Source organism: Macrotis lagotis, chromosome X, assembly GCF_037893015.1.
Source record: "Macrotis lagotis isolate mMagLag1 chromosome X, bilby.v1.9.chrom.fasta, whole genome shotgun sequence".
Lineage (NCBI taxonomy): Eukaryota > Metazoa > Chordata > Mammalia > Peramelemorphia > Peramelidae > Macrotis > Macrotis lagotis.
Genome location: NC_133666.1, coordinates 219899865 through 219912231, shown reverse-complemented (window position 1 = coordinate 219912231; position 12367 = coordinate 219899865). Strand labels below are relative to the sequence as shown.

Below are 12367 nucleotides of genomic sequence, written 5' to 3'. Positions count from 1 at the left end.
AACATTACTAAAGGGAACTAAAGACTGGTTAAATGTAACATTTTGAGCTAAGATATTATGCTAAAATTACTTATTATAGTAATTTTATAACAGTTTTATTGAATAAATATTGTATTAACTATTTAATTATTCAGAATCTTAGCAAAACCTAAAAAAAACCTGAAACACATGCTAAGAAGGTCATTAAATATGCTTTGGCTAATCACTAAGCAACAAAATTTTTAAAAAATAGCTAATTGCCTAGAGTCTTACACCTCAGTAGGGTGATAGTATTTGTGAAATTGAATTAAAATTCAAATGCAAGGAAATAATGTTCTAAGAGGACATTCCTGTGAATGACTCTAGACCTTTAGCAAGAAAATGGCCTTAAACTAAAATTGCTTAAAAGGGGAAACTTAAAATCAGATACATTATAAATTATAAACCATAATCAGAGTTGCATTTATTTTTAACTCTTCTATTTTTCTCTTTATATCTACCACTCACTATGAATAATGTCATTTAGGTTTAATCTTTTAGTCACTGAATGTGAACTTGGTAAATTAGTATTTAATATAAATGTAAAGATTAAGAAGGTCACTGTCAATGTTAATAAGCTATTACTTGACACCACTATTTTGTTACTCTCACCAATCCATCATCCATAGAAACCAATTCCTATACCTTAGTGTGCCAGTACCAATAAAAACACCACATCTCATTGAGTAAATTTAGTCATACATCGTTTCCAACAATAATCAAAGGTAACCAGGAAACACAAATTGCCTACAAATTATTATTTTTATAAATGGAACATAAACCAACAGAAATAGCTTCCATAAATGTCAATGCTAACCCTTTCCAAATTTGTTTTCTAAGGCTTCATATAGATTAGTTTTACAGATATATACATATTATTCATGCAAGTATGCTTTTAGAAGAGCATCGGTACAGATTGGGGGCAGAGGAAGGCAGTTTTGTTTTTTGTAGTCAACAGGTTTATTCAGTAGCAAGAACTCCTGGGCACACATACTGCATGCTTCTTATCGGCAGGAATGTCATAATCTATATGTTAGAAAGCATTTTTCAGAAGTGAAATTTCCTGTCATATAATTCTAAAATTGAAGGTTACTTTTAATTCAAGAGAACTCTATTTCCATATTTAAATATGCCAAGCAGCCTTAAAAATCCTCACAATAGTATAAGTATTAGCCTTGGTAGCAAATCTATGAAAAAGTTGATTCTTTCATGCAGAAACAGACAGGTTCATTTATTTCCCTAGTCTGTTATGCTCAGTCTCCCTCCAGGACTCTCAGGTTACAAGATGAAAAGTATTTTTTCCCTCTAATAATGGAAGCAGAGAAAGCAAAAAAAAAAAAAATCTTTTATATCCATTGTCTTGTTAATTCAATCTCCACATCACGATTTATTTAGTTAAACTGTTACTGTTTGCAGAATAGAAAAGACTAAAAACTGAAATCTCCCCAACATTCTCCCGGTCTACCTTTTAAATTAGAAACCTTAGGGTGATGATGACTAAAGAAGTCTTGTGTTTCAGTGTTTCAGCTATAGATCAACTTTTAAGGCAGTGACTTTATAACAATCTATTTTTTTTTTTGCAAGGCAAATGGGGTTAAGTGCCTTGCCCAAGGCCATACAGCTAGGTAATAACAATCTATTTTTTAAGAAATAGTTTATCTTTTCTTTGCTCTCCAAATTCCCCAAGTGTAAAACTAATTTAGTAAAATGACTGTTCCTGCTAATGGGACCACAGTTTTTGTTTGTTTGTAAGCTCCCAACATGAATATGTTTGAATAAACCCACTGAAAGAGAAACATCATTTGCAAACATCACATGCTGCTTACCATTCTGTGCTCAATTTTCTTGCTTTCAGCAACTGGCTTTCAATCCAGTTGGGGTTTTGCTGCTCTATCCTGTGTATTACCCGCTGGGTCACTTGATTAGGGTTACTTTTCTGCTTTCCCAGAATGCTTTCTAAACACACAGAAACTAAACCGAGTTTCTCTTTACTCCAACTGTCAAGCAAGGTACCGGTTAAAAATTCCAAGGTGTTTCCATCCTCAACTATCCGACATATAATTACAATCAGGTTCCAGACAAGCAGACCAGTTTTCTTCAATTCAACAAAGTTTTTTGACATTTTTCTCTCAGACAGAAAAAAGAAGTACTTAATTGGAGGAGGCAAACATGCAATCATGGTGGGTAACTCGCTGATTACAATAGATACCGCCTGAGCTGCAAACCGTGTGAAGCCTGGGAAAAAAGGAAGCAAAGGTATGATTAACACTAACATTCAAGTTCTCTCTTTGGGCTGCTTGGAGTGTTGTATGGGGATGTCTAATTTTTGTGGAGGAAAATTATTGGGAAGATAAAGTACTTGACATCTTCAGACAGTAGGAACTCTATCCAGTAGTCTATTGTACATGTTTCATTCTAAGAATTTAGATTGAAGCAACTCTTGGTCTGTTCTGAAATCATGAAAGGTAGGAAAATTCAGAATTTAGGCTTTTGCTTTGGCCACATTCTAAAGGTCCCCAATGACTCTCAATAACAAATTTGGTGGTTCTCCTTAGTTCTTATTCTTACTGATTGATCTATCTCAACACAACAACACTTATGACCATCTTATTCATTTTGAGATGTCTGTCTTGGATGACTTTGTACCCATATAACTATTTTTCTTTTGTTTTCTTTGCTGTTCCATCTTCCTTGCAATATGTCCATAGTTTTCCTTCATACGTATTCAGTTTTAACCTTAAATTTTTCTCTCTAACTTCATTTCCTCAAAGATCTCAGTCTTTGACATGAATGTAACTATCATCTGAACTGACAATACCCAAAGTCTGGCCCAAATTCTTTTTCTAACCATCTTCAACTTCCTACTGAAAACTTTCACTTGAATAACCTTAAAGACTCAAACTATGTTCATGAATTTTCCCCTGCAAACCAGGTCCTCATTGGGATCTACCAATTGCAGAATTAAGAAATCTTAAGAGGACTTGACTCCTCTTACCCTTCTCTGCCCCGCCCCATCCAATCAATGACCATGTTTGTCAATTTTCCCTTTTTAATGTCCTTTCTTTTCTGTTTATATTCTCTAATGCCAATATTACAATATTTTCCTAACTAGTCTCCTTTTCTTCACTCTCTCCTCTTTCCAATCCATCCTCCATGACATTAGGTTAATCTTCATAAACAATTCCTTCTATTTTAGTACTCTCTGTCTCATAATGTTAACGGGCTTCCTACTACCTGCAGTGACCCCTACTTATCCTTGAATTCAAAATTCTTCACAATCAGCCTTAATTTTACTTTTCCAGTTACATTTTCTAATTTTCTTACCTGAATTTTCTATTTCAGTCAAATTGTTCCCCGAACACTCCTTGTTTTTCTCCTACTGTAGTTTTGCCAAGTGGCTCCCCCTACATGCAATATCCTCTCAGTCCCTCTGAAACCAATGAATCTTACTTATTCTTCTCAGTTCAAGCCACTCTGTCAGCTAACCTATCTAAGCCACTCCATTTTGAACTCATTGACCTTATTTATTTTATCACTCATTTGCAATTAAACATACACAGACTTATGACTAATCTTATATTCTCATCTTGCAATATTATCTACATCAATGACTCTTAGACAGTTCTATATCTTGCCATGTCTGTGTCCGAGCCTTTAATCAAAACTATATGCTCAATAAATATTTGTTAATTTTGTTTGGTGGTCTCAGCAACAATGAAGGGCTCAATTATCATTTCCATGAAGATGATTCTCAGATTTATTGTAGTACAAGATCTAGTCTTCCCAGCTTCAATCATACCCAAATCCCTTTTGGATATCTTGAATGTACATCTAATAAACATCTCAAATTCAACATGTCCAAAACAGAGTTTATTATCTTTCCTCATAAATCTTCCCCTATTACTATCAAGAGTACTATCTTTCCAGTCATTCAGGTCCATAACCTCAGGGTCCTGCTTGACGCCTTATACATATTCATTCCACTAATCCAATGTGTTGTTATTTTTAACCTTCACATCTTATACATATGTATATCTCTCCTCACCATTCACAAAGTCACTATCCTGGTACAAGATCTTACATCTTCCCTGGACTATTGTAATAGCCTCTTTCCCCATTCCAGTCCATCTTTGACTTTGCTGTCAAAGTGATCTTCCTGTAGTACATTTCTAAACATGTCATCTCCTTTTCCTCAGCCCCTACTTCTGGTTCCCCTAATAAACTCAAGTCATCCCCTATTACTTTCAGGATCAAATATAAAATCCTTAGTTTTGCATTTAAGTCTTTAACACATGATTATTTCCTACATTTTCAGCTTTCTTACAATTTATTCATGCCCATACTCTTGTTACATCTATACCAGTCTAAGTGCTGTTCTTTCTACAAAACATTCTGTTTCCATATCCTGTCTCTGTCTCTGCAAGATTGATCCTCATGACTGAAAGATTTTATTTTCTCACTTTTGTCTCTTGCCTTTCCTGGCTTTCTTCAAGACCTAGTTTGAACCTCACCTTCTGCAAGAGGAGGCCTTTATTCTATAAAAAGCCATAAAAGGTTGGACTCTAGAGAAGCATAGAATGGTTATGGAATCTGATGCTGAGAGAAGGGAGTAGACCAAGAGAACAATGTATACATCAACAGCATTATGAGATGAACAACCCTGATGGAAGCAGCTCCTCTCCATAGCCCAGAGAGCTAGGACAACTGTATTACACTGGTAATGGTCTTTATTATCCCCAACCAGAGGAAGAAAAACAAAACAAAACAAAACACACAGGAAAAAAAAACATCTCTACTGAATCTAATGAATACTTTATAAACATTATCTCTTGTGTATCTTTCCCTTAATCCTAACTCCTCATCCCCAAAATTACTAATTTGTAAATATGTTTAACAAAATATTTATGTAAAATGCTAACCTGACTATTCCCTACTGTGGGGAGGGGGGTTGGGAAGGGTGGAGGGAAATTTTTGTAACTTGGAAATATGCATGTATAACTGGATGAAAATTAAAAATAAATAAAATAAAATAAAATTCCTATGTGATTTTGGGCAAAAAAAAAAAGAAGAGACCTTTACTGGTCTTACACTTCGCTAATCTCTGAGAATACCTTCTATCTACTATGTGTGAATGCATATTTATATGTTTAGGTATATATCTTATGTGTATACTGTTATTCACATATTGTTTTCCCCAATTGGAATGCAAACTCCTTAAGAGTAGAGACAGTATTTTTGCCTTTCTTTTTATTTCCTGTGCTTAGCACAGTGACTGACACACCTGAATGGAGGCAGCTAGATGGTAAAGAGCATAGAGTATTAGATCTAGACTTAGGAAGACTTGAATTCAAATCCATCCTCAGACATTTACTAGCTGTATAACTCTGGGCAAGTCACTTCAAGCACTTTGTGAACCTTAAAGCACAATAAAAATTCTAGATTATACTTATTAATAAATGTTGATTGACTATTAATTGAAATTATATGTGAAATCTGATTTAATTAAATAAACATTAATTCTCTGTCTGAAAAACACTGGGCTGAGCATTGAGGATACAAATCAAAATGAAACATCTCCCTGCCTTGATAGAGCTTATATTCTCTTAGGAAAAAAAATGGATTCATAACAATTAACTTTAGAAGAGTGAAAGATGTCAACTCAAGATAATGATTTTGCTTTTTCAAAACATAATGTCAATAATAAAATACATGAAGTGCTTTTTTTTTTTTTTTAGTTTTTGCAAGGTAATGGGGTTAAGTGGCTTGCCCAAGGACACACAGCTAGATAATTATTAAGTGTCTGAGGCCGGATTTGAAATCAGGTACTCCTGACTCCAGGACTGGTGCTCTATCCTCTGTGCCACCTAGCCACCCCCATGAAGAGCTTTTGAGAGACATTTATAACATTTAATTATCAAGTTTTTCCTCTGTTCCCAAAGGTGCAAACTCTCTCTCCAATAGGGACACGTTTGTTGTGACATTTTATCACAAATTCCACTATTGAGTTAATTTATTCAAAAAGCATTAAGAACCGGAAGAATTCTTTTGAATGTGTGAAATTTGATTCCAAAATAAATAAAAATAACCTATCTATTTAAGTAAGGGTTACAAAGAATAAGAAAGTTTAATTCCAGGGCTGCTAGATGGAGCAGTGGATAGAGAACAGGCCCTGGAGTCAGGAGGACCTGAGTTCAAATCCAACCTCGGACACTTAATAATTAATTACCTAGCTGTGTGACCTTGCACAAGTCACTTAAGCCTAATGCCTTGCAAAAAAACAAAAAAAGAAAGGTTACTTTCTAAATTTATTGTTTTATGAGATCTTCCCTTTTCAAGTGGTTTTAAATTTTTTTCTTCTTATCTGTTTATATATTTATGTGAGCTCCTTATGCTTTGTGGCATCCCATCTGTCCCCAGGGCCTACCAAAATAGGTTCTGAAATAGGTGTTCAGTAAGTATTTCTTGATTTGATTTTTAAAATTTACTTAGCCACAGAATGAGAAGTGAATTCAAATCTATGCAGAGATAGGTACAGGAAAAACTGTTGAGCAACACCTTGGTTATGAAAAACTCTTTAGAAACCTAAGGTTGATGTGAACCAGAATATTTTCAAATCTAGTCATGGGTGCTCTCTATTCAGTAAAGCTCTGAGGGAATTAAAAAAATGCCACTTCCTTGACAGTTCAGAGGGCAGGACAACCCACAAAGGGAAAAGAGACTCAACTTTCCTTTGCAAGGAGACATAAGTTTAGACTGTACTTTATTTTTTTATTTTTATTTTTTGCAAGGCAAATGGGGTTAAGTGGCTTGCCCAAGGTAGACTATACTTTAAAGGTGGTGGAGGAATCCCTATAAACCAGTGTCCATGAATGCAGATTAAAAATGACTACCAGCAAATGTGGTGGAAATCACGGAAGAGTTATAGGGAGTCTATAGCTTCTAATGTGTTTTCTGTGAGGTCTGGTACCCTCGATTGATTAGTTATCTATGCTCCTGAAACAGTGCAAGTTTCAAGGAAAAGTGTTGCCTTAGACAAAAAACAAAAACAAAAACAACCAAAAATTCTCTTGACTATAATGCAGAATTCTCAACTCACTGGTCATGACAATGGTCAATTCAGGGTAATAACATAGTATTAATTGTTCTCATTTAATCCTTCACCTTTTGGACTGTGAAGATACAGTCTATAGAAAGAAAAGAAACAAGGCTTATAAAGGGCTTATAAAGATAATTTCAGACTGCTCTTTGATTTTATTTTTCTAAAAGGGGATGGGGTGGGAATGAATTCAAAACTGGACTGACAAAGTAGGAAGGAAGAACATGGAAAGTAATAAGAGTTTGAGAACAACTTATAAAATAGCACTGCACATGTGATTTAATGGGTTTAAATAACCGTGACTTCAAGAAAGGTACAAGATATATGAAATGTCCCAAAGACAGAATGAAAGAAAGATAGCAATAACTTTCGGGACAAAGAAAAACTTTAATAATGAAAATTTGACATTTTCTGATTTGAATTAAATGGCTTTACAGGATTCAAGGGCAATTTCATAGTCCTTGGGTGGAATTAAAGCACTGATATAAAAGGTCCCAGATAAAAAATTTGATTTGTGTTTGTAATGTAAGGTAGTGGCAAGAAAACTACCTGGTATTCAAGATATACACAGAGAATAACTGAAGAAACATGTGTTGACAGGATATTTGGTATCAGTGCAAAGTATATAAGAAAAAGTTACCTGAATAATATATAAGGAAATGATTTTATTGCAAAATTTTAAAAGATCTATATAAGAAATAAAAGAACAAAAGGAAGCAATGGGGAAAATCCAAGAAAGCAAAAATAACTAAATAAAAAACAATTTAGAATGAACAACTAGAAAGGAAAAATTTGAAACTGATAACTAGCCAATGAAAATAACAATAAATCACTTTTTAAAAATATCACTTTAAGTCTCACAAAGGTCTGAGGCTCAGAGAGATATCAGCCCATAGATACTAGTCACATGGATGCTTAGTAAATATTTATAAAGAAAGGATTTTAACCAGTGTCTTTGTAATTATTAGTTGAATACTCAAGTCCCTATATCAAACTGCCTCATTCAAATAAAATGCATTCAGGGGCGGAGCCAAGATGACAGTGTGAAGGCAGCATTTCCTGGGAACTCCTTCCCCCCAAACTCCAAAAGCCAACAGATTATGGCTCTAGCCAAAATTTAGAGGGGTAGAACCCATAGAAAGACTGAGTTACACATTTTCCCAGTTCAAGATAACTTAGAAGTTCCTCCAAAAAGGTGTGTTTCACCAGGACCAGGGGTTGGGGAAAAAAGCCATGGCATAGCCCAGCCCAGCTCAACCCAGAGATCACCAGCAACAGCTTGAAGGGGTGGGGAGAGAACTCTGCTACACCAGAAGGAGTGTGGAGTGAGGAGCACAGGCCACAGAATCTTCAGTGAGAATCTGGAGAAAGCAGCCTGCACCCCCAAAGACAGTAAGGGCAGTCTGCAGAGATTTCTCTGCTCTCCCTCATGGTAGGACTCTGCTGTTTGCCTACACTCAGATATTGCAGTTTGGGCTTCCATACTAAATAACCAAGCTGGATCCCTCCTTATAGCCCCCAGGGCAGAGCATAGTGCTGTGGTCATCTACATATCAAAGGACAGGCTAGAAATCATAAGACCTTGAAGGAATAAAGGTCCCAGTGGGGTGTCCCCCCCAAGAAAACAAACAACCCCAAAACCTTGGAAGTGCTATAAATTAATCTTGGGCTGAGGAAATGAGTAAACAATAGAAAAAGAAGAATCTGACCATAGAGAATTATTTTAGTCCCATGGAAGATCAAAACACATACTCAGATGATGACAAAATTGAAGCTTCCATATCCAAAACCTCCAAGAGAAAAAGAAAATGGGCTCAGACTATGGATGAGTTCAGAAAAGACTTTGAAAAGCAATTAAGGGAGATGGAGGAAAAATTGGGAGGAGAAATGAGAGTGATGCAGAAAAACCATGAAAACCAAATCAAAACCTTGGAAAGATACATAAAAATACTGAAGAAAATAATATATTAAAAACCAGTTTAGGCCTAATGGAAAAAGAAAAACAAAGGAAATGAGAAGAATGCCTTAAATAGCAGAATTGGCCAACTGGAAAAGGAGATAAAAAAGTTCTCTGAAGAAAATAACTCCTTCAAATGCAGAATGGAAGTAAAGGAAGCTGATGACTTTGCAAGAAATGAGGAAGAAATAGAACTCTTCCAAAAAAGCCAAGAATTAGAAGAAAATGTGAAATATCTCATTGGAAAAACAACCGACCTCGAAAACAGATCCAGAAGAAATCATTTAAAAATTATTGGGCTGTCTGAAAGCCATGACCAGGAGAAGAGCCTAGACTTCATTTTTCAAGAAATAATACAGCAAAATTGCCCTGAGATTCTAGAAGCTGAGGGTAAAATAGAAATTGAGAGAATTCACTGGTCACCTCCTGAAAAAGAAAACTTCCAGGATTATAGCCAAATTCCAAAACTCCCAAGTCAAAGAGAAAATTCTAAAAGCTGCCAGAAACAAACAATTCAACTACTGAGGCTCCATAGTCAGGATTACACAGGATCTGGCAGCATCTACATTAAGGGCTCATAGGGATTGGAATATGATATTCCAAAAGGCAAAAGATCTTGGTTTACAACTGAGACTCAACTATCCAGCAAAACTGAACATCCTCTTTCAGGGGAAAAGATGGACTTTCAATGAAGCAGGGGACTTTCCAACTTTTCTGTTGGAATGACTGGAGCTGAACACAAAGTTTGATCTCCAAGTACAGGACTCTGGTGAACCATAGAGGGAGTGGAAGAGAGGGACTATGAGGAACTTGATGATGTTGAACTGTTTGTATTCCTGCATGGGAAGAAGATATTGATAACTCATATGAATTTTCTCATTTATTAGAGCTGTTGGAAGGAGCGGAATATAATGGTATAATATAGTAAAAAGATGGAGTCAATAGGTGATAAAGGAAAGTACTGAGAGGAAGGGAAAGGAGATGAAGAAGAAGCTGAGAGATTTCACATAAGAGTCAAGAAAAAGCTTTTTCAATGTTGTGGAAAAGGGGTAGGCAAGGGGGAATGAGTGAGCCTTCATTCTCATCAGAAATGGCTCAGAGGAAATAGCATACACACTTAATAGGGTGAGGAAATCTATCTTACCTTAGAGAAAAATAAGAAGAAAGGGATGGGATAAGGGGGAATGGTGGGAGGGAAGGGGGAATAGGTGATAGAAGAGAGGGAAGATCGAGGGAGAGGGTCCTCAGATACAACACACTTTTGGACAGGGCCAGGATGAAAGGAGAGAGAGAATAGAATAAATGAGAGTGGGGAGGAATAGAGTGGAGGTACAGCTAGTAATAGCAACTGTGGGGAAAATATTGAAGCAACTTCTCTGGTATGATAAAGAAAGCAACTCACTCTAGAGAAAGAGCCATTGAAATCTGAACCCAGACTGAAGTACATTTCTCTCTCTCTCTCTCTCTCTCTCTCTCTCTCTCTTCTTGATGTTTCTCATCTTCTTGTGGGGGGAGGGGGTTTATGTTTACTCTTATAACACATTCAGTTTACATCAACGTATTGCATAGAAACAATGTAGAGACTATCAGACAGCCTTCTGTGGCAGGCGGGAGGGTGGGGGGGAAAATTGAAGAATTCAGAGCCTTGCAAAAAATGATGGACACATATTACTATTGTATATAATTGAAAAACAAATAAAATGTTAAAATGTTAAATAAAATAAAATAAAATGCATTCAGGAACACACCAAAATTGATGCCCATTAATCTGAGATGGTTAATGCACTCAACAGGCAATAATATGTGGTGTTCTGAACTATTTGCATTAGAAAAAAATAGTCTATCGATTATGTTTGAGCAATGACTGGATTGGATGCTGTTTTTTGTCCTTAAGACAGCTAGGGTAGAAATGCAACATAATTCAGAAAAAAAATAAGGAAAACATAAACTAAATTTCTGACCAGTAAGAATTTTATGTTATGCAATAGCCTTTTTTAAAGTTTTTTTTTTGCAAGGCAATGGGGTTAAGTGGCTTATCCAAGGCCACACAGCTAGGTAATTATTAAGTGTCTGAGGCCAAATTTGTCCAGGGCCAGTGCTCTATCCACTGTGCCACCCAGCCATCCCCTACAATAGCCTTCTAAGAGGAATTAATTTAAATAGCATGTTGTGTTGTTCAGTGGTTTCAGTCATATCTAACTCTTCTTGATCCCATTTGGAGTTTTCTTGGCAAAGAAACTGGAGTGGTTTGTCATTTCCTATTCCAGTTCATTTTACATATGAGGAAATAGAGCCAAAGAGCTTTAAGTGAGTTGCCCAAGGTCACACAGCTTTAAGTTTTTGAGGCCAAATTTGAACTTTATTCCAGGTCTGGTATACACTTGTATCCATCTAGCTGCCCTAGAATTGCATAATATGTTCCAAAAACTGGGGGGGGGGGGGAGTAAAAAAAGAACATATGGTGTACCATAGGAAGAAATGCTAAATTTGATGTCAGATGTAAAACATGTATGGAGGTTATTATCATTTCTGATATCACTAGTATTTCTAGAACTGTCATTTCTAGTCATTTGATCATATGACTCCTAGTAAAGAAAAAAAAAGCTCTTAAAACATTTTACTGTATGAGAAATCATCTTATATTCATTTTAAGGTCATACTTAATGATTCTAATTCTTTCTGATTAATAAAAGTAAACACAACAGGAAATATTTTTCCCAGTCTCCTGTTGTTTTAATGTGAGGGGGACACTTACTTACCCTTTCCCAATTCTTTTCTTTTCATTTCTTTTGTACTGTAACTCCATTCCTTTGGAACTGCCTTAAGTAAACTTTCAGGAAAAGTCTGTTTATGTGGGTATGCTCCACAGCTTCCAGCTGCTTCCCAAGAAGTCAACAATGAAGTTATCTGCTTTATGATCCTCTTGACTGTCTCAGTCAATGTCAACTTTAAGTATTTGATGATTTCAGGTTCAGACTCCATGTTACTTATAGCTGCAAATTCAGAGGGGGAAAAGCCATAGAGATGAAAGGGAATGCTACAATCACTTGTGCCTTTTTTGGTTCATAATAATTTAGATTAAGGTTCCAGTATAGAAGAAGAATTCACAATTTAAAGTCATGTGGCTGGAAAGATCTAAAATAAATTAACAAAAATTAGGAGAAGCAGATAACATAACTTTTATAGCTTATATGTGAGGGATGCATTCTTAACCAAACAAAGGAAAGATGAAATTACAAAAGATAAAATATATAAATTCAATGACTTGAAAACAAAAAGTTTCTATGCAAGCAAAA

At 35.7% G+C, this 12367-nt stretch overlaps 1 protein-coding gene across 4 annotated transcripts in view; it reads right to left on the bottom strand.

The window, feature by feature from the left end:
* Positions 1-12367, bottom strand: part of KIAA0825 (KIAA0825 ortholog) — a 547976-nt gene that overhangs the window by 274123 nt on the left and 261486 nt on the right. For all 4 annotated transcript variants that reach the window (XM_074206876.1, XM_074206877.1, XM_074206875.1 and 1 more), the window contains 2 exons: positions 11831-12064; positions 1845-2253 (listed from right to left, as the gene is read on the bottom strand). In XM_074206876.1, the coding sequence (XP_074062977.1) occupies positions 1845-2253; positions 11831-12064 (643 nt within the window). The remainder of the gene's footprint in view (positions 1-1844; positions 2254-11830; positions 12065-12367) is intronic.